Source organism: Stenella coeruleoalba (assembly GCF_951394435.1).
Source record: "Stenella coeruleoalba genome assembly, chromosome: 6".
NCBI classification, from domain to species: domain Eukaryota; kingdom Metazoa; phylum Chordata; class Mammalia; order Artiodactyla; family Delphinidae; genus Stenella; species Stenella coeruleoalba.
In genome coordinates, this window is record NC_137151.1 from 67,433,392 (window position 1) to 67,456,708 (window position 23,317).

At 42.0% G+C, this 23,317-nt stretch overlaps 1 protein-coding gene across 2 annotated transcripts in view; it reads left to right on the plus strand.

The window, feature by feature from the left end:
- The first annotated feature begins 3,156 nt into the window (after positions 1–3,156).
- CYBRD1 (cytochrome b reductase 1) overlaps positions 3,157–23,317 on the plus strand; it is a 35,400-nt gene continuing 15,239 nt past the window's right edge. Inside the window, exons 1-2 of one of the 2 annotated variants that reach the window (XM_079924299.1) lie at positions 3,157–3,566; positions 18,125–18,333. In XM_079924299.1, coding sequence (XP_079780425.1) covers positions 3,374–3,566; positions 18,125–18,333 — 402 coding nt within the window. In that variant the 5' untranslated portion in view covers positions 3,157–3,373. The remainder of the gene's footprint in view (positions 3,567–18,124; positions 18,334–23,317) is intronic. The other variant, XM_079924300.1, reaches the window with a different exon arrangement.

The following is a 23,317-nucleotide window of genomic DNA, read 5'->3' on the forward strand; positions in this document are numbered from 1 at the left end:
CATGTGTTCCTCCAAAAGAGGAACACAACCACTGTAAAATCCATGGTCTGGCAGGGCTTCCCTGGTGGCGCAGTGGTTGAGAGTCCGCCTGCTGATGCAGGGGACACGGGTTCGTGCTCCGGTCCGGGAAAATCCCACATGCCGCGGAGGGGCCAGGCCCGTGAGCCACGGCCGCTGAGCCTGCACGTCTGGAGCCTGTGCTCCGCAACGGGAGAGGCCACAACAGTGAGAGGCCCGCGTACCGCAAAAAAACAAAACAAAACAAAAACCATGGTCTGGCAAGGGGGCATGGTGGGATAAATAGATCGATGACTCCTCTTTCTTCCTGCTCTCTGACCTTCCAGCACCACCCATTGACCAAAGTCAATTGGAAGCCAGAGGACTAGAGTCTGTCAGGGCACAGGGCAAGACCAAGAAGGGTGGAGAGTGGAGGGGCAAACAGAGTAACCAACACACAGTCAACATTTGAATATTTAAAAAATGGTCCACTTACTCCAGACAGCAAACACTAAGTACAACTTATTAGACTTTACATTAGAATACTGGACTTCTGTACGTGCCAAAGAAATGCAACACTGCCTCGTGGAAGATCAGCAGATAAATGGCAAACAGGGCCCCTGGTTCCTGATCTCTTGATGAGTGGGGTTTAGATTTTCTCTCCCTGGCCCTTCACAACTCTCCTCACTCTGCATTTTGTGTCTGTCAGGGACAATAAAAATCTGTGCCAATACATACATGTTTCTAGAATCATAGGTTTTTCGGAAGGCTATCTTGTTCAATGCCCTACCCCATCCCCACACATCAGGCAGCCCTTTGATAGCATTGATGTAAAAAGTACTTGAGTAAAGTAACTTTGTAAACTTTACAAAGTACTTCACAAAGTATCTGAGTAAGTACTTTGGTGGCAAATTATTTACCACCCCCTGAGGGAAACTTATATAACAAATCTGTTTTTAAAAGTTGTTAATACCAAGCCACAACAAACTTTATTAAAAAGTTTCCTCTTTCAAGTGACAAGTTTTATCAAAGTTAGGTCCTTAAAGGACAACTTAAAAGTTGAAATTTTTCTCAGTTTAGCTGGTAACTTCAGGATGATTCAACATCATCCATACTATTTGGCCATGTTTTCATTCTCCTGAGATGTTTTGTTAAATGGAGTCTGGAATCCCACAGATTCTTCTTTGCTGCTGCTGCAGAGTAAAATCAACTCGAGAGTGGAGTGAAGGTGTTGGGCTAAGGGGGTGAAGAAGTTACCTGGGGACAAGAACTAGATACTTTTAGGGAGAAGAATAGGGACACAATGATATTGTTGTTAAAGAATTACTAGTTAAAGGTCGAAGAGGAAGAGAAACAGCATAAAATTAAACAGGGAATCTTTGTAGCACTCAGGAACCCAAAAGGTCTGAAAAAATAAAACTGGAAGATTCAGTGATAGTGTCTGTTTATTCCTATGGATCTATTCTCACCCTTCTCCACTCTGCTGTGTCCTGGAGGCTGACCTATATGGGCTACATCATCTTCCCTCTGGGTTTCAGATTAGCTTCAGCCATTTGGGACCAGGCAGGAGATTGGAGGGGAAGAGAGTAAGGCTGGAATATTCATGCTGCCTCCCATTCTTCCTCCCTGTGGGGTCCCTGCCGGCTGACTGCATCCCTCAAACTCAAGGCCATAGCCTCAGTCAGCCTGCCCTTTTTACACTGTTCTCTCTCTCTCTCTCTCTCTCTCTCTCTCTCTCTGTCTCTCTTTCTCTCTCTGGATTTCAGTAACCCTCTCCCATTCAGGCCTGGGCACTGCAAAACCCTTGTGGTTTCCCACACCCTGCCCACAACTTTGTAAGTAGCCCTGTTCGTTATAAAATTGCCCAACTGGAATGAGCCATCTGTTTCCTGCCAGCACCCTGACTGACACACTCAGTCCCATTCTTCTCCCAATAGTTACTGAGTAGCTACTATATTTCAAGGAAGAATAAAATGATAAATTAGACAGTTACTAATCTCAAGGAGGCTGTCTGGGGAGTGGAGACAGCCACAGGAACAGATGGTTATATCACATCTTGATAAGTGATGCAGAGAGGCACTGGATGGGGAGGTGGGTAGAAGTGTAAAATAGGGGCATAGGCAGACTCAGGGAAGGTTTCTTGGTGGAGATGGGGTTGGACAGTTTTAGAGGCAGGGACATGGGTAGGGAGTGGTGAGGAGTTGGAAGAGAAGCCATGGACATCAGGACCAGACCGTAGAAAGCCTTATACTGTGGGTAGGGGTCCTTCTTTTCCACTTGTTTACTCTCTTTCTTTTTCTCCCTTTCTTTTTACCAACAAGGGAAAAATAGTGACATCAGTGAAGTCTGCAGCCCCTTACTCTTAGACCTCAATCTTGCCCCACTACCAGTGCTTGACACTCCTACTTCCTTGCCTAAAACCTGTCTTTTCCATTGAAAATCACTCCCATACATCTCCTGCATATTCTAAGGCCTTTCAAAATGGCAGGATGATAATTTGGTAAACTAGTCCTTGGAGGTGAGCTACAGGAGAGAGCTAGAAGTGAACGTTCCCAAGTGCATTCTAGGAGCCCTAACAGCCAGAGCCCCATTTTCTTTAACAGCAGTTGATAACACTGACACTTTTCTTGTCCAATGGAGAAGGGTAAACTTAATGTTGGAAAGAAGGCAGGGAGTGAGTGAGCTTCACTCCACCAAGGTGGGGCTTTAGTTCAAATAGGTTTGAGCAGGTGGCACTTTTAAGATCCATTTTTATCACATACGGACAAGTCCAGGGTCCAGGAGGTATCTGCCTTCTCTCTCTTAGGTGCACACTGCCAGTAGTTTCCTTGCTAGGTAAGGCCAGGTCCACACAGTCCCACAGTTGCCTCCTTGGCATCAAAGACAGCCAGTCCTCTAGAACTGCGGCTCATGAGGCTTCGTTAGTCAAAATCACACACACACAAAGCCACCCAAAGGACCCCTCTCTTCTGTTAACCGAGAGTGCGCACCACTGCCTCCCCTCATATAAGGAAAGAGACTCGGGAAGAGCTAAAAGAAAGTGGTGGGTATGGAACCCCAGCACTCTCGCTCTCAACAAGTAACCGGATCGGTTATTCGAGCTCTCCGCAAGCACGGACGCCGGGCCAGGGTCAGCCACCCCGCAGCGAGAGCTCTGGGCGGCCACTAGAGCCCGAGGGTGGGGCTAGTCTCTGAGCACCGGCCAGCTGCCCGCCCCCTGGAGGCCCCGCCTCCCAGACAGGCATGCGAGAAAGCCCCTCCCCCGGGCGCTCCTAGAAGTCGACGCCGCGTCCCGCTGCTGTGCCAGTACCTAGAGGCCTCCGCCGCCGCTTCGCGGGGTTCCTGTGGCTACCACCGCGCGGAGTATGGGGCGCTGATGGCCATGGAGGGCTACAGGGGCTTCCTGGGGCTGCTGGTGTCGGCGCTGCTCGTCGGCTTCCTGTCTGTGATCTTCACCCTCATTTGGGTCCTCCACTACCGGGAGGGGCTCGGCTGGGACGGGACCGCGCTCGAGTTTAACTGGCACCCTGTACTCGTGGTCACCGGCTTCGTCTTCATCCAGGGCATCGGTACTGGCACCTCCTGGGAGGAGGCGGGGAGGCAGGGGCCGGGAGTTCCCGACCGAGTTCCAACCGAGTGGGGTTGGGCGAGGGAGGGGGTGAGGGAGCAGCGCGCGGCGGCCCGGGAGCGGAGTCGGCGGGGCGCGGCGCTGGAGGGAGGTGGGCGGGCTCCGAGGCCCGGGGGCCGCGGGCCGGGCCGACTTGGGCGAGCGCTGGGGCGGAGCGCGCGGGGCCGGGGTTCGCGGTGAGACGCGTGGCGGGGTCGGCTGGGCACTGACGCGACGCGGAGGGCTGGCTGGGCGCGCTAGCCCGGCTTGGTTAGTAACTCTTTGCTGCGAGTGGTTGCGACGCGACACCAGACGACACCAAACGCGGGAGCGTGGTGCGGCCCGGCAGCCCACAAGCCCCCGAAAATCGCCCCCTGTGGACCGAGCCTGCGCCATCACAGGCGCGGAGATCTCTTTAGGAGACGCCTTTCGTTGAACTTGCTTCAAGGCTGCGGGTTAGGAGAGGAAGGCAACGGGGGCGGGGGGGTGGCAGTGGGAATGGAGGGGCGAGAATTTGCTGCTTCTTGTCTCATCCTCAGCCCTGAGCGAAGGGGCCCGTCAGCGGGTAGCCGGGGTGAGTGAAGGAAGCATCAGCTCTGGTTTCACTCCTAGAGCGTTAAACGCAGTCGAGCCGAGAAGCTGCCAAGACTCTGAAGGGTGTTTCGCTGCCCTGCCTGGTTATTGGACAGTCTGGAGCCCGACTTGTTTTTGTGGCTGCTGCCCAGAGAAAGTTCCCCTGCGGGGCTTCCTGTTGGGCGCTAGCCCGGAATGCGGGACCAGAGATGCCCGAGGGGGCCTCGCGGCTGCTGGGCTGGGAGAGATGCTTCTGCTTGGAACATCTTTGGGGTTTGCTGCCTCGGCCTGCAGCCTCTGGGATGAGGCTGGCACGGAGGGAGCGCTCAGCGGATGGCAGTTTTTGTTCTTGTTTTTGAGATATAATTGATATATTAGTTTCCATCACCTCACGTAGTTACAATTTTTTCCCCCCTTGGGATGAGAACTTTTAAGATCTGGTCTCTTTAGCAATGTTCAAATCTACAGTATAGTACTATTAACTGCCGCCATCATTCTGTGCATTACATCCCCAGAACTTATAACTGGAAGGTTGTACCTTTTGACCACCTTCACCCATTTCCCCCCTTACCTCCTCTCTCCGTCAGTGTCCGGTTTTGTTGTCTTTGTCTAGTGCTGCTCACAATGTCCTGACAGCTTCCTTTCCTTCAGCTGCTGTTGAGCTGGAGGAACCTCTAGCGAGTGGTGCAAGCGCCATTTGTTTGTAACCACTTTCCAAAAAGTGAAGTCAAGGCCTTGGCAGAGAAAGTATTTAGAACAAGGCAGAAAGTAGCGGACTGGAGTTATGTCGTAGAAAGTAATGGAGAGGAGTGGAAAGGACTTGGGAAGGAGGTGTCCACCAGCCGAAACCTCTAGCCTTGCCTCTGAGCAAGCTGCCTTTTCTCCACCAGTATTTAACTTTCCACAAACAAAGAAGAGAACAAAAAAGCGCCCACCTCCTTTCTAAAGAAAAGATTTTTGTTTCCATTTAAAACGTGGGCAGCAGCCTTGGCCAGTGTGGCTGGCGTGGCTGGCATCCTCCCACTCTGGGAGGTACTGGAAGCTGTTGCCAAGGCCCAGCTGTGGTTCTGAGGCTTCCCTGGTGTGAGATGGCACCCGGGTGTGAGTACCACTGGCTGGCTAAGTTATTCGTTGCGTATTTTGCCGCTAAACTAAAATGAGAAAAACACACTCAAGTTCCAAAGTCGCTGTTGGCAGAAGCACTCTTTCCTTTGTGGTGGAGCCCTTAAGTTTGGCCGGAGCTGTCAACACCTTTTGTTTGCTCACAGCAGTAGGAACAGTCTCTTCATCTCTTCAAACCAACTCCTCAGAGCAGCTTCTAATACTAAGAAACTTTCCGGAGGGGCTAGAATATCTCCTTACCATGGAGGGTAAGGGAAACACAGGTGATAATACTTGTTTCTTGACTTCTAAAGAGGAGACGCTCTAACATTTACTTAGTGCACTAAGTGCACTATTTCACAGATATATAAGGGTAAACTGGGCTTCCCTGGCGGGGCAGTGGTTGAGAGTCCGCCTGCCGATGCAGGGGACACGGGTTCGTGCCCCGGTCCAGGAAGATCCCACATGCCACGGAGCAGCTGGGCCCGTGAGCCATGGACGCTGGGCCTGCGCGTCCGGAGCCTGTGCTCCGCACAACGGGAGAGGCCACAGCAGTGAGAGGCCCGCGTACCACAACAAAAAAAAAAAAAAAAAAAAAGAGTAAACTGAGGCACAGAGCAGGTGCTACTTCTGTGTAGCACTACTACACAGAAGTAGTGTGTTTTCAGGGGCTTTATTTTCAAGGTTCATTTCTCTGCTTTTATGGCAATATGCTTATTTTCTGTAAGATATTCTGTTTGAGAAGCAAAAAGCTTCATGTAAAATACACTTTGAAACTTTTCCTTCATGTTAGAGTCCATTACAGTTTTCCTAAAATAATTTATAATTTGTCTAAACCTTGGACTTTTCTTAATCTGTTTATATTCACTTTGGAGCAAAAATATGTACATGGATATTTTGGAAATTTTCATCTGCTGCTTTTATTTAAGCTTAACTCCTATATTTGTATTAGTTTTGGAATGTTTGTCCTGTCAACATTACCCATCCTGTTTACTATTTGGATTCCAGATATGAAAAGCACTTTAATCAGATAACACACTTATTTTTAAAATTTATTTTATTGAAGTATAGTTGATTTACAATGTTGTGTTAATTTCTGCTGTACAGCAAAGTGATTCAGGAATACATGTGTACATTCTTCTTCATATTCTTTTCTATTATGGTTTATCACAGGATATCGAATATAGTTCACAGTAGGACCTTGTTGTTTATCCATTCTATATGTAATAGTTTGCGTCCGCTAACCCCAAACTCCCAATCCGTCCCTCCCCCACCTCCCCTCCCCCTTGGCAACCACAAGTCTGTTCTCTATGTAGGTGACACATTTAATTGACATGCACGTAAGCTTTCTCATACATACAGGCACATGCATAGCACTCATGAGTTCTTGCAAGTCTTGGCCCACCTGCATGTCCTCACATCCAGCAGTAGGAAGCCTCCAGTAGAAGGACTAGGAATAAATAGTTGACTTCATAGGCGAGGGGAAACACACATGTTACAGACCAGCCATGTTATAAAAGCTTTTTTACTGTGTATAATTGCTTCAGGGAGCAAATTTTTAGGCTATGTTATTTCAGATCTCTAATAGTGAACGTGATGTAATTGAGCTCTGTGATACACAAATGTTCAGCGATGAGGAGGGAAGGCCAAAGTACAGTTTTTACTCTAAGCATAAAATGCTTTACAAATGCAAACAGTAAATGATATTTAAAACTATGTGAGAATAAATATGTGTCCTTTGAAACACCTTTAAGAAGTAAGCTCTGAAGAAAGCAAGGGTAACATAGAAGTTACAAAATAAATATCTATGTGTCTTTTGGAAAATATATGTGTTCTAAAATAAAGTGTAAGAGACTATAGGATAGTTAAAACTGAAATAAAATTTTAAACTAGTAGGAAATCCAGCAAACATGAATGAGGAAGTTTCAAAGAGAACTTTTAGAAGAGCTTTGTGCTTCTCTGAAGGGACTGTTTCCCATGAAATAAGTATACTGCCAGGAAATCAGAGAAACAAAACTTGAAAAGGCCACAGAAAAGACTGAAACAAATAAATGCTCTCAAAGTGGCTGTTGATCTTTTAAAAGGTTCAGCAAGGTGGAATGTGTTCTTTAGTAAAAGGTAGAAAATTCAAGTATATAAATTTAGTGAAAAGAAGCCTCAGCAATTATATACGCCTTACTTTTCCACGTGTAGAACTCTTTTGACTGTATAAACTGAAGGAAGAGAAATTCAATAGTATAATGATCTCAGGTTGGTTTTGTGAGAGAATATAACTTCATTTAAGTCACATTTAAAAGAATAACAAAAAGAAATTAAGGGTAGTTCTTAAAAGGCAGATGGGATATCCTATTAATGTATCTAAAAGTGACCAAATTCGAAGACCACTTAAATATATTTGGAAAGGCTCTTGGGGTAAAACCTGGCAAAGAATAGAATGGAGAAAGTGCTCCAAATACCTACTCCAAAACCAGCCTTTGGGACGCCATAGATAATTAAATTTATGTCATTCATAAAGAAACGTAATTAAACCTGTCATTCATAAAGAAACGGGGGTTTTTAAAAGTATAAAGACACAATTCAAGACAACAATTCAAGACAACCACAAGCACATTTCAAGACACAATTCAAGACAACCACAAGCACATATTTTTTTGTTATAAATAAATACATGCAGATCTCTTTGTAATACATCTAATAAAAATGTTTTAGACATGATTATTTTGCTCACTATTGCATCCCCAGCATCTAGAATAACACCTGGAACTGGCACAAAGTAGGCCAGTAAATAGTTGTTGAATGAATGAGTGATTATTTCAGTACCATCGCCAATTGTTAGTAACAAAATGCAATTTTACAGCCACTCATTTGTGGTGATAATAGTAGCATCCAAAGAAAAAGTGCCCTCCCTTCCCCTCAGTGATTCTGCTGTTTACAGCCCGTTTGGAAGCACTGCTTTAGTCAGCCTCAGGGGAGAATGGGCATCATGTTATATTGGAAGCGCATCTCTACTCTAAAGGCCTCAAGCTCATTAGAATGTTACTGCCTCATTAGAATTGCCTACCACCTGTGCCTTCTCACTCCATCAATTCTCCCCTTTTCCTTGTGCATCAAGTTTCTCCCCCATTGGATTATTTTCAATGTGTTACAATTTCTGTCATCTTTTTAAAAAGATTAATTAATTAATTTATTTTTGGCTGCGTTGGGTCTTCGTTGCTGTGCACGGGCTTTCTCTAGTTGTGGTGAGCAGGGGCCACTCCTCGTTGCGGTGCATGGGATTTTCATTGCGGTGGCTTCTCTTCTTGCAGAGCACAGGCTCTAGGTGTGTGGGCTTCAGTAGTTGAGGCATGTGGGCTCAGTAGTTGTGGCTCATGGGCCCTAGAGCACAGGCTCAGTAGCTGTGACGCACAAGCTTACTTGTGTATCTCTTGCAAATACTCTATGGACCTGGTTTTCTTATTCCTGAAAAAGATATATAGTGAGTTGAACAGTGGCTCCCAAAAGATATGTTCAAGTCCTAATCTCAATGACCTGTGAATAGGGCCTTAGCGTCTTTGCCGATGTAATTAAGGATCTCAAGATGAGATCAGCCTGGATTCAGGATGGGCCCTAAGTCCAATAACTGGTGTCCTTATAAGAGAAAAGAGAAGGAGGTTTGAGGCACAGACACACAGAGGGGAGGCCATGTGAAGATGGAGGCAGAGATTGGCGTGATCTGTCTACAAGTCAAGGAATACCAAGTATTGTTGGCAGCTACCAGAAGCGAGGAGAGAGGTATGGGATGGATTCTCGCTCAGAGCCTCCTGAAGGAACCAGTCTTGCCAATACCTTGATTTTAGACTTCTGGTCTCCAGAATTGTGAGAGAATACATTTCTGTTGTTTTAAGTCACTCAGTTTTGGGTACTTTGTTATGGTAGCCCTAGGAAACCAATACAGGATATAACAGTTACCACTGCTCTCTGGGAAGCCCAAAGTATGGTATTTTCATAAGGTTTTTACAGACTTTTTGTTGTTCTTCCCAGTCCGGACACAGTTTACCAATCAGAGGCCAATTTTATTATAAGCAGTGTTGCGCAATAACATTGGTGAGAAACCTCTCTGTTTACTAGCGCATATGACCAAAGGTCAGATCCTCGTGCAGCAGGATATAGGTAGAGAATCGGAGATTGCCTACTCCTGGCAAAATAGGAACCTCTTAGCTCCAGCAGATTGTGGCTATCTGGGGATGCCCACAGTGACCAGAGTTTCTCATTATCCAGGAGAATCTAGATTTTAAAAAACTGGTTCAGTCTAAAAGTAAACAAGCCACAAAACCAAAATATAACCCCCAAATCATGCTGATCAAACAAAACACATCTGTGGACCAAATCCAGTATATATCTTCCAGTGACTTCTAGAGTTTTCTATCTTGACTTGGTGGGGTTTTAAACTTTTCCCTTAAAGAGTAGAACAATCTTCCCTTTTAAGAAAGATAAACCAGAAATATTTGTTATAACTGTTTTTCTTCCTATAGAAACTTTCTTAAAAGATCAAAACAGGCTTTGAAATGACTGCAGACTTCAGCTGTACTTTTCTTTTAATTAATTAATTAATTATTTTTGGCTGTGTTGGGTCTTCGTTGCTGGGCATGGGCTTTCTCTAGTTGCGGTGAGCAGTGGCTACTCTTCGCTGCGGTGCTTCTCTTGTTGTGGAGCATGGGCTCTAGGTGCGTGGGCTTCAGTAGTTGTGGCATGCGGGCTCAGTAGTTGTGGCATGCGGGCTCAGTAGTTGTGGCTCGCAGGCTCAGTAGTTGTGGCACACAGGCTTTGTTGCTCTGCAGCATGTGGGATCTTCCCAGACCAGGGCTTGAACCTGTGTCCCCTGCATTGGCAGGCGGATTCTTAACCACTGCTCCACCAGGGAAGTCCCAGCTGTACTTTTCTAAGTCTGTTCATTCATTTATTCATTCGATTTCTTCATATATTATCCTATTTATTTAATTAGCATTTATTAAGTGCATTTATTAAGCACTTACTGTATGCCAGACAGTGTAAAATAAATGAGTTAAGATGTAGCCCTGTCTACAAGTTGTTCTCATTTGTTTTGTTAGAGGCAAGTTATGGTTTTCTTTTAGAAAACCTAAGCCCTAAATATTTAGAGCTGTCTAGGACTTGAAGTTCAACTCCTAATTTTAGAGATCAAATGCCTAACCAGGGTTAGACCACCAATGATATCAGAGCCAATACTAGTTCTAATGTCATAATATTGATATGAGGCATAAGAAAATATAACTGGTGTTTCTGGGTATTTGTAAACGTCTAGCCAATTAATTGAATTTTTCTCTTTTCATACACTATTTTGTACCAAGTAGGTGCCTTTGTGAGGGTTTTAGTCGCTTCAAAGAGATGCTTCTAGTGCCAAGTTGCTAAAACAAATCTTCCAAATCATCCAGATCACTTCTTTCATTTGGATTCTCCAAAGGTTTTCAGTTTCATGGTATTCATGCTGTGAGACAGTCTGAGAGCACAGGCATGTTTCAGAGCTCAGATTCTCTTTGGTAGCCACTGCAGGAATCTTTTCAAGAAGTGTATTTAAAGAGGATTTTCTGCTTTTACATTTAAACTTGAGGTCCTTTGGACTGTGTCAGGTGAATTCTTAGGTGAACAGGGAAATAAGTTGTAAATCTTGATAATTGTGCTCAGAACATACTACCAAGGAGGTCAAAGTAATACGTTATTCAGAGTGTTAAGAAAAGTGTAATGGGCACACCATATTTAAGTAGAATTTATAAGTGTCTTAAAATTCCAGTGTACTTCAGTCTCAATAACTTACTCTTATTTTATTTTGGGGTTCACTTAAAGCTTACCTAAAGCTATTAGGTGGGGCCGAGTGCAGAATACTTTTTACTTATTTGAAAGGACCATTTTTTAAAATATAAATTTATTTTTATTTATTTTTGGCTGCGTTGGGTCTTCGTAGCTGCGTGCAGGCTTTCTCTAGTTGCTGCAAGTGGGGGGCTCCTCTTCGTTGCAGTGCGCGAGCTTCTATTGTGGTGGCTTCTCTTGTTGAGTAACACAGGCTCTAGGCGTGTGGGCTTCAGTTGTTGTGGTGCATGGGCTCAGTAGTTGTGGCATGCAGGCTCAGTAGTTGTGGCTCACAGGCTCTAGAGCGCAGGCTCAGTAATTGTGGCACACGTGCTTAGTTGCTCTGTGACATGTGGGATCTTCCCGGATCAGGGCTCGAACCCGTGTCCCCTGCATTGGCAGGAGGGATCTTAACCACTGCGCCACCAGGGAAGCCCAACTGTTTGGTTTTATATGAACTAACACTGGGGTCAGCAGTTGAGGTTTTGATTTGTGCGTTTTTATTTGTTTGTTTGTTTGTTTGTTTTGGTACGTGGGCCTCTCACTGTTGTGGCGTCTCCCGTTGCGGAGCACAGGCTCCGGACGCGCAGGCTCAGCGGCCATGGCTCATGGGCCCAGCCGCTCCGCGGCATGTAGGGATCTTCCCGAACCGGGGCACGAACCTGTGTCCCCTGCATTGGCAGGCGGACTCTCAACCACTGCGCCACCAGGGAAGCCCGATTTGTGCGTTTTAAAAGAGGATCTGCTCATTTTCTGGGAAATATTAAATTACTGTACTTTATCAAGATTTGTATATTCAACACATACTTACTGAATTCCTACTATGTGCTAGGCTCTGTGCTAAATGCTGGGATCTGACAGTGAACAAGACTGACGTACTCCTACCTTTGTAAATCACAAGATTTAAACACAGAAGAACTGGAGTCAAATTGTTTTCTATGTCTGGGGACATTTCTCTCCCTCCAAGTGCCCTTCTCCCCACATTCACTTTGACAGATTCTAAATTTGCATTGCCTGCTATGAGACAAATTTGTATATGTGGATAGTTTTGTAATGGTATATGGATAGAAAGCTGGTGTCAAACCAGAGATTACATCTTGGAGAATATATATTTCACATATTCCTGAGTTGATTATGCTGCTAGGAACTGAGAAAATTTCTAAATAATTCAATTCAATTCAAGTTACTTCATTTTTCCCTTCATTGTTGAAAGAATAATTGTACACAGGTATTGATTTCTTTTCCCCTTCCTTCCTTCCTTCCTTCCTTCCTTCCTCCCTCCCTCCCTCCCTTCCTTCCTTTCTAAGTTTATCACAATAGCATGTTCCACCACCAATAATTTTTCTTTTAGAAAGATTTAAAATGTATTTTTCACATTATATGTGTTCACGTTTCCCTTCATTTTCTGGGCGAAAATGGTTTTGCCGACTAGGGCCTCTAACAGAAAAACCCTTGTTTCAGTCACAAGTAGCTGTTTGATAGCATTTTCCCTCTTCATGGGCTTATGAGACCTTTTTCTTCCTTCTCACTGAACCTCAGGAATGGTGTCTAGGTCAGTGCCAAGCCAAAGAAGCAAGAAATGTTTAAATTCCACTCTCCAAGGCAGTTTATACTACTGTTGAGAAGAGCTACTTGTTTAAGAAATGTGGTTGATTTGCTAAGATTGCCCTTTCTCCTGAAGTCCACCGTATTTTGGTTACTTATGCATTTTAAAAAGCATGTAAACACCTTATGCAAATGCGGCATTTTGCAGTTATCCTCCATCTATCTAGAGAGCATTTTGAAACATAGTCAGCTACCCCACAGAACTTCTCTGTTGCCAGGATAGGTGCTGAAAACTCCATGCCTCACTTCTATGAGAGCCGCTGAGATTTCCACAAGCTGCCTACTTAGCAGTTGAGACTAATTGGCTATTGGGTTTGCAAGCTTACAGAAATATTGTTTTAACTTTAAAACTATTATGAACTCTTTCAACCATACAGAAAATAATATAACAGATCCCCATGTACTCATCTCCCAGATTTAACAGATGTTAAAATTTTTGCCATCATAAAAATTTATAAACTTAAATAGAACTTAAAACAGGTAGGAATAATAGATAATGCAGGCTGATGGAGGGGAGAGGCTGGAGGCAGGCACCCTAACCTGAGCAAGAAACTAAAAGAGGAGATAGAAAAATTCTACACTAGACCCAGGGACTAAAAGAGAAACGTTAACTGTCTGGGCCCGTTTGGATCAGAGGCAAGTACCTCTCCTGCTTCGAAAGTTCCTAGGGACTTTCTCTTATAGTAATAGGACAGTGTGTTTTGTTGATAACCCGCAAACTGTCAATAAAAGATTAAATTGTGTTCCACTCATGCTAGTGCTAGAGAAGGAAAGCTAGTGTGCAACCAATTTGAAGAACATTTGAGTAAATGTGAAAAGTTTAAAAGTCAAGTTTGGACACTCAAAGAGGGTAGACTTCAGTTTTTTGGAAAATTTGACACATTTCTCTGTGGTGCCCGTAGTATTGAGAAGAGTGAAAATTCTTCATTGGGAGCATAGTTGTCTATGAATTTTGGGCAACGTTTTTAAGGTACTTTTAATTGAAGAACCACATACATGCAGAAAAGTACCTAAATCATAAGTGACATGTTTTCATCACATGAACACACTCATGTACCCATCATGAAACAACATTCCAGGCACCCCAGAATCCCCTTGGTTACCCCTGTAACTCTCCTCAGTCATGATAACTATTCTTGATTTCTAACATCCGAGGTTAGTTTTGATTTTGGAAGTTTTTGATATAATATGACCCAGATTGGGGAGGAAAAGCTGTTGTGATTTATTGCTTATAATTTGCTATTTGAGCAAACATCCTGAGTATTTCCTTTCCGCATGTGGATGTTCAAGTTCCCTCATCTAAGATTCCTTCCCCTGGGGTGGTGCCTGGAGGATATAATGATGGTGACCACAATGATGATAACAACAGTGATATTAATTTAAAAACACTAAATGATATTGAGCAAACTACTTCACATCTCTGTGCCTCTGCTTCCTGCTCTGCATAATGGTAATAATAAACATACCTTCCTCACACAGTTGAGTCGAGGATTATAATGTAAACCTGTAAAGCACTTAGCATGGTGCCTACTACCTTGCAAGGCCTCAGGTGTTTGTGTGTGTGTGTGTGTGTAATAAATGAGACTAAACCAGGAGAAAGGGAAATGCGTTACTAGGTTTTTGGGTTTTTTTAATAAATTTATTTATTTTATTTATTTTTGGCTGTGTTGGGTCTTCGTTGCTGCGCGTGGGCTTTCTCTAGTTGTGGCAAGCAGGGGCTACTCTTTGTGGCGGTATGCGGGCTTCTCATTGCGGTGGCTTCTCTTGTTGCGGAGCACGGGCTTTAGGCGTGCGGGCTTCAGTAGTTGTGGCTCGCAGGCTTAGTAGTTGTGGCTTGCGGGCTCTAGAGTGCAGGCTCAGTAGTTGTGGCGCACGGGCTTAGTTGTTCTGCGGCATGTGGGATCTTCCTGGACCAGGGCTCAAACGCGTGTCCCCGGCATTGGTTGGCAGATTCTTAACCACCGCACCACCAGGGAAGCCCCACGTTATTAGGTTTTAATATTTTGTAGATTTTTATTTTACTGCTGCCTGATCACAGATTGATTGCAAAAAACTCGATTGTGTAGATAAAAGGTTACTAAGTCTGTGGGTAAAGAGGCATTTGCTTTCCTTAAAAACGAAAGAATCATATAATTACGACAGTGAAATTTATTTTACTTCAACTTTTTGTTGAAGTTAGTAAATATTGGAAATAATCTATATGTCAATTGTATGTCAACATACAATTGATTATTACCTAGAAAATCCAATATGTATGAGAATATTGTACAGTCCTTAAATTCATGTTTTCAAGGATAATTTAATGATATGTGAAATGTTCATGATATAATTTTAAGTATAAAAATAATTTAAAATGCAAAAAACAAACCAAAACCAAAAAACCCATTAGATCATATAGGATGTGCCGCTGAGTCACCAGAGGAGGAAAAGCATGAGGAGGGGAAACCACAGTGTTAGAGTTGACATCAATTTGATTTCTGGACTTTGATCAGTCTGCAGAAAGTGCTTTACATTTATTTATTTAAATAATACTAGGGCTTCCCTGGTGGCGCAGTGGTTGAGAGTACGCCTGCCGATGCAGGGGACGCAGGTTCGTGCCCCGGTCCGGGAGGGTCCCACGTGCCGCGGAGCGGCTGGGCCCATGAGCCATGGCTGCTGGGCCTGCGCGTCCCGAGCCAGTGCTCCGCAACGGGAGAGGCCGCAGCAGTGAGAGGCCCGCGTACCGCAAAAACAAAAAACAAAAAACTTAAGGGTCATACACACACAAATAAAACTACTGAAATTCGAAAAAGGTTAATGGATTATATTGACGTCAATTTCCTGGATGTAATACTATACTGTAGTTATGTAAGATGTTACCACTGAGGGAAACTGTGTGAAGAGTATATGGGATCTCTCTGTATTATTTGTTACAACTGTATGTAAATCTACAGTATCTCAAAATAAGTTAAAAAAAAATACTAACGGAGCTGCATACATATTTTGAGCCCAGGGCTGTCCTAGGCTCTGGGGATACAAGGAGAAACAGCAAGACACATTTTTGCCTTCAAAGAGGATGAAGTAGGGATGAGAAGGGGCCTTGAACTAGCTTTTATTTTTAATTAATTAATTAATTAATTATTTTGGCCATGCGGCAGGGCTTACAGGATCTCAGTTCCCGGACCAGTGATTGAACCCAGGCCATGGCAGTGGACCTGCTGAGTCCTAACCACTGGACCACCAGGGAATTCCCTGAACTAGCTTTTAAAAGTGTACCTTTTGGGATTTCCCTGGTGGTCCAGTGGTTGGGACTCAGGCACTTTCACTGTCAGGACCCAGGGTTCGATCCCTGGTCAAGGAACTAGGATCCCGCAAGCTATGCGGCATGGCCAAAAAAACAAAGTGTACCTTTTAAGGTGTTGTGTTAAATGGTTTGAAAAAATTTGTTGAATATATAAATGATTGTCTACAAAGTTTCCATATCCTTAAGGAAATATAATCAATCATTTATAAGATAGACATATATGCACTAAAATTAGTACGTGGTAGTCCTTCAGAATTTGTATTACATAAAAGGAATACTGTCCTAATGGTGAGGCCTGTCAAGTGTTGGAATGGAACCAAATAATAGGAAGATTGACATCTTGTGCTGAAAGCTCTAAAGAGGCTGAATTCACATCTATCTTTGTAGGTTTTTTGTGTTTCTGCCTGAAAATGGACAAGATAATCTTACATTTTTATGATCCAATTAAGTTTCATATATTCAAATTATAAATGTCTTTGAAGGGAAAAGGCAGCAGCAGTGTCTGCTTCTTCTTTTCTGGAATTAAGAAATATACATGATTCACTGCTGATATAATAGAATCCATTTTCCAAGGAAGTATTCTTTAAACATTTTCAATCCGCCATATATTTCCAGATATCTAAATTTTTCCTGACATGGACTGAAGGAGTGGAATGAGGGTGGGTTGGGGCAGGATATTGTCTTCAGAACAAAAATTAATTGCATGCTGGGTGAGGTGGGTATATAACCTATTGCTTAAGCCAGGACACTAAAAAAAAAGCTTTTTAAGTATCTTTTTGTTAAAGTTTAATCTACATGCAGAAAAGTATACATATAAATATATAGCTTAATGAATCTTCCCTCGGTGATTACTTATGTAACCAACACCTAGTTTGAAAATCAGATTATTAGCAGGAGCCCAGAAATCCCTCGTACATTCCTTTCCAGTTGCTATACCCCTTCCTCACAAGGGCAACCAATATCTTGCCTTTTCTTATTGCAGAGATGAGTGTTGCCTGTTGTTATACTTCATATCAATTGAATCATACAGTATATACTTGTTTATGTCTGGTTTCTTGGCATTGACATTATAGGTTGGTCCATATCATTGGGTGAAGTTCTAGTTTTAGTTCATTCATCCTCTTTGCTGTATATTATTCCATGGTGTGAATATATCACAGTTTATTTATTCAATCTCTTAATGATGGACATTGGGAAGTTCCCAGGTTTTGGCTACAAGGAATAGCGCTGTAATAATATTCTTATACTTGTCTTTTGGTGAACTTATGTACAAACTTCTTTGGGGCATATACTCAGGAGTAGAATTACTAGATCATAAGGTATGCATATATTTTGCTTAAGTAGCTGCTGCTAGTTTTCCAAAGTGTTTGTTCTCATTTAAACTCTTATCAGCAGAACATGAGCATTCTGATTGTTTCACAACCTCTCCAATACTCAGTGTTTTCCATATTTAGCCATTCAGATATGTGGTAGAGGTATTCTCATTTCTCTGTTGACCAATGAAGTTGATATCTTTATTATATTTATTAGTCACTTGGATATACTCTTTTGTGAAATACTTAGATATACTCTTGGATATACTTTGTCTATTTAAATCTTTGCACATATTTTTCTATTGTTTAGTCTGTCTTTTTCTTGTCAAATTAAGACACTTATATGAAGAAACCAGATCATAAGATTAAGAATTTCATTTTGGACATGTTGAGTTTAAAATATTTGAGAGTCATCTATGTGGAGATGTCAAGAAGCCATTGGATTATGTGGGTGTGGAGTTCAGAAGACAGTTCTGGGCTGGAGATGAGAATTTTGGAGTCCCTACCATGCAGGTAGCATTTTAATGAAAGAGTGAATGAGATCACGCAGAGAGAGAGCAGAGAGAGGAAAAAAATCCTAGGACTGAGCCTGAGAGGCAGCAAGTTTCGTTCATAAGTTGGGAGTAAAGAAGATGCCAGCAAAGAGCCCAAGAAGGAACCACTGAGAGGCAGGGAAGAGGGGGGAAGCAGAAGCCATGAGAAAAGGGTTTCACAAAAGGGAGTGTTCACTGTGTCGAATTGTTCATCTTGTGTTGATTAAAAAAACAGCACCACTACATTCTGTCCACCTTTGTCTCTTTTTAGCCATCATCGTATACAGACTGCCATGGACCTGGAAATGCAGCAAGCTCCTGATGAAATCCATCCATGCAGGGTTAAACGCTGTTGCTGCCATTCTTGCAATTATTTCTCTGGTGGCTGTTTTTGATTTCCACAATGCCAGGAACATCCCCAATATGTATAGTCTGCACAGCTGGGTTGGACTGACAGCTGTCATTCTCTACATCTTACAGGTCAGTATCTCAGTGTTTCTTTTTAATTTTTTTAAAAAGTAATTAATTAATTAATTTTTGGCTGTGTTGGGTCTTTGTTTCTGTGAGGGCTTTCTCTAGTTGCGGCAAGGGGGGGCCACTCTTCATCACGGTGCGCGGGCCTCTCACTATCGCGGCCTCTTTTGTTGCGGAGCACAGGCTCCAGACGCGCAGGCTCAGTAATTGTGGCTCACGGGCCTAGTTGCTCCGCGGCATGTGGGATCTTCCCAGACCAGGGCTCGAACCCATGTCCCCTGCATTGGCAGGCAGACTCTCAACCACTGCGCCACTAGGGAAGCCCTCTCAGTGTATTTCTAAACAAGATATAAAAAGTAAAACAATTCAGATACTTTCGATGTTTTCCATTCATTCATAGTTTCTTGGAAATCATCTCATTCCCACTAGTCACTGTTCCATTTGTTTCCATTATAAGTATTTCCCCCTGAGGGGGCACCAGAACTGCAGAATTCAGTTATGAGTTTGAATGTAAGGGTTTAAATATGGACATATGTATGTAGAGAAATTGCCATCTCATAATATCTAGGCTGCCATTGTTTGGACTTTAAATTCCATGTGCTGGATCAACTAGCATAGGCAAGAGCTATAGATTTCTTTCTCACGTTCTCTGTCACTTCTATTTTCTAGGTTTAACTTTAAGAGTAAAGAGGTGAATTTTTACGTCTTTGTTAGATTTTGAAGGCTCAGTGATTATTTTATTTTCATTTCATTTATTAAATGTCTTCATTTACTAAAAACACATACTCTTTTTTAAGTATTTATTTATTTGGCTGTACCAGGTCTTTGTTGCCGCATGCGGTCTCTTAGTTGTGGCATGGGGGATCTAGTTCCCTGACCAGGGATCGAACCCAGGCCCCCTGCATTGGGAGCATGAGTATTAACCACTGGACCACCAGGGAAGTCCCCAAAAAACACATACACTTAAGAGCACTATATTTAAATGTAAGTTAATGGAGTGAGATAGGAATTTGGCTGTTCTAGATCACAAAAGTAAAGGTTAATTTTTAATGTTTTTGGTGTTAACCATTTTGTTGAAAAATCTTTGTCAATTTTTTTGACAAACTATGTCAATTCACTTCCCTTGCTTAGTACATATATCCAACTCCTGATTGGGACATCATTGTGAACTTACTTTTCTGTGGATATAGGAGAAGAAACTGGAGTGAGTTCATAAAACCTCAAGGCATATTTTAGAATATATGAATGTATGACCTCTTTCAAAAAGGATCTCTTAGCAGACATGTATTTGTCATTTTTCTGCTTCTTAAAGTAAGGTTTTTAAAGCCTTAAGCCTTTTTGAATTTTAAGTAAGTAAAAGTTGATATCTATATGGACACTATTAATAATTTAAGTTTGCATTAGCATGCCTGGAGGTAGGGATTGGTGGATTGAAAGGTGCCAGACAGAAGGGGAGCATAGGGAGAACCCTGTATCAAACATGATCTTACTGATCAAGAAGGAACAAGGAGAATATCTCAAATTGGGTGGCTGAGCCTAGCCCAGATCTCCTGCCCTCAAAGTTGATTTTCCCTCAGTGTTCTCATCTGGGAGACAGCGTCCTCCTCTGCTGCCAGCTGGTGGACCCTCTCCCTTCAGAGAGTAGGATGGCAAGAGCAGGGGCCATTGAGATGCTGCCAGTTGCTTTGGGGACCCCCTTGGTCTACTAGCATCTCTTCAGGACTTTCCTAGCTTTCTGTTCTGCTTTCAGCGGTTTGTTCCCCTCCCTTTGCCTCACCTCCTTTGTGCCACACCAGAATGCAGGATATTAGAGCCAGAGCGCAGTGTGAGGCATTCTGCTTACCTCACGTAGTCCTTCAAGTGAGACAGTCTTTACAGATGCTGAGGACGCACAGGTTACACAGCAGGAGGCAGAGCTGGGACTCAGGCGCTGGTCTTTCCAATCCTGAGCTCTCCCCACATGGTCCTGCTGTTTCCACAACATGCCCACCATCACTCAGCCCATGTTTGATCATCCTCAGTGGACGGCCATATTTCTGAGGAACAGAATGGAGACTACCCAAAACTTTATGTAGCTTGCCTGTGAGAGGGTTTATGGTTCTGAGTACAGTAGTTAAAATGCCTTTAGTGCGTTAGTTATATGCCAAGGCATTCTCTGAACATCTGGAAAGATATGCATCAGAATGTTAACAGAAATGATCTCTAGGTGGCTGGATTCCAGTTGATTATTTTTCTTTTCACTTTTTGTATCTTCTAAATACACATGCATTTCTGTATAACAATAAAAGCTTTTAAAGCTAAAAAAAAAAGTTTCCTATACTAGATATACCTTTTAATCTGGAATTTCTAAAAACCAATTTATACTGTGCTCTATATCTTAATATATAAGATTAAGAAATATCTAGGAATTAGCAAAAAAGAATATTTATTGGAAAATATATGGGTGTTAGATAAAATGGTTCTCAGAGGAATATAGGCTTAAATGCCTTTATTTATTGAAAGAAAAACTTAAAATATGTAAATGGAGTATTCACTTAAGAAACTGAAGTTCAATTATATCTCGATAAAACCAGGAGAAAAAAAAAGAAACTAAAAGAGAACAGCAAAATATACAAGGAAAAGTAAACACCAAAAAAAAAAAAAAAAATCCGTGAACAGTTGTATTAGTTTTCTATTGTTGCCATAACAATTTACCACAAACGTAGTAGCTTAAAACAACCCAAATATATTACCTCACAGTTTCTCTACATCAGAAGTCCAGATTGGCTTGGCTGGTTTCTCTGCTCAGGGTCTCACAAGGTCAAAATCAAGGTGTTAGCTGGCCTGGGCTCTTATGGAAAGACTCTGGGGTAGAATCACCTCCCAAGCTAATTTAGGTTGTTGGCAAAAGCTAGTTCCTTGTGGTTGTAAGACTGAGGTCCCCATACTCTCACTGACTGTGGGCTGAGGGTTGTCCTTAGCTCCTCTCTCTGTTCCTTGCACATGGCCCCCTCTGTCTCACTGGCTTGGAATCTCTCTGACTTCTCCTTCTTTCTCCTCTTCATCTCTTCTTCCTCCAGCCAAAGTTCTCTGTTTTTGAAAGGGTTCATGTAATTAGATTGGGCTGCCCAGATAATCCAGGGTTTTCTCCCAATCAGAAAATCCATAACCTTAATTACATCAGCGAGGCATCTTTTGCCATGTAACATAACGTATTCATAGCTTGCAGGGATTAAGTTGTGGACATCTTTGGGAGGCGGCATGATTTAGCCTATCACAACCATAAATTAAAAATAGAAGAAATTACAAATAAAATGAAAAGCTGGTTCTTTAAAACAAGTAGAATAAAATAGATAAACCACTGCAAATCTGATTGAAAAAAGCACAATATACAACATTAAGAATAAGAAAGAAATATAGTCATAGATATAAATAATATTTTAAAATTAGGACAGTTTATTAAATTTATTAAATTATTAATATATGGTAATATTCTTAAAAATCTTAAAGAAAGAAAAAAGGATTGTTTTCTTGACAAATATAAACTACCAAATTTGACCCAAGAGGAACTAGAAAACCTAAACAGACCAATAACATTATAAGCAACTGGTAAGATCATTTGAAATCTATCACTAAAAAAGACATCAGGTCCAGATTGTTTTATACCTTTGACCTACAAGGAACAGATACTTTAAACTGATCCAGTGCACTGGGAGAAAACAAACTCCTCTTAGATGTTGCCCCATTGTGCACTCCATACTTCACATCTAAGGTGGCAGCTCTGATGATAAACACCTTTACCAATATCAAACAGCAAACATCAGCTTAAACTGTGAAATACTGAAGACACTTCCATTAAATAAATAAGACATTGATGCTTGGTACCTTTGTCATTCAACTTTGTTTTAGAGGTTTTAGCTAATGCATGAGATAATGAAAAAAATCTGTATAAATAATAGAAAATTTGTCACTTTTTTCCTGTTTGCAGATCATATAATACATGTTTAGAAACACAAGAGATAGCTAAAATAATGAGAGAATTTGGAAAGGTATCTGGATATAAGATAGCCATGCAGAATCCAATAACTTTTGCCCATTCTAGAAATAACCATTTAGAATAAGAAGTAGAATCCTGTAAATCTTATAGTAGAATACTATAAAAACTTATTGAAAAACAGAAAACATGGTATGAATAGAAGGATACCATGTTACTGAAAGAGAAAAATTAATATAGAAATATCCTTCCCTCTTCAACTAATATTTATAGTTAATATAATTCTAATTTTAAACCCAATGGGAGTTTTAAACTTTATGCAGAAAAACAAGTATCCAAGGATAACCAAGAAAATTTTGAAGAAGAGAAGGGAGACCTGCTTTATTCAAAACAAGGTACTCACACAGGAATAAACAAAATATATCCATGGCAAGAACAAAGAGGACAGAAACAGCCCAAGTGTGTATAAGAACTTTTTCTATGACACTATGGTATTTCAATTTACCAGGGAAAGAATGCTTATTTAATCAATGTTACCTTCATAATTGGCTATCCATTTGGAAAAAACCAAACAAACAAAAAGACTCTGTACATCACACAAAAGAAAAAAAAATTCCAGATACAGTAGATTAAAGGTATGAGTATAAAAAATCCAAAATCAGTGAAAAGAGAAAAAGAAAATTAAGAAGCATATAATCTGTATAATATTGAGGTAGGGGAGGCCATAAGGTTGACAAGAAATCTAAAAACCATAAAGGAAAAGAAAGACATTTATGACTACATAAAATTTTTTTTTAATTATAGTCATTTCTCAGTATCTTTGGGGGATTGTTTCCAGGACCCCCTCAGACACCAAAATCCAAGGATGCTCAAGTTTCTTGTATAAAATGGTGTAGTATTTGCATGTAACCTGCACACATCCTCCCATATACTTTAAATCATCTCTAGATTACTTACAATACCTAATACAATGTAAATGCTCTGTAAATACAATGTAAATCCTATATAAATAGTTGC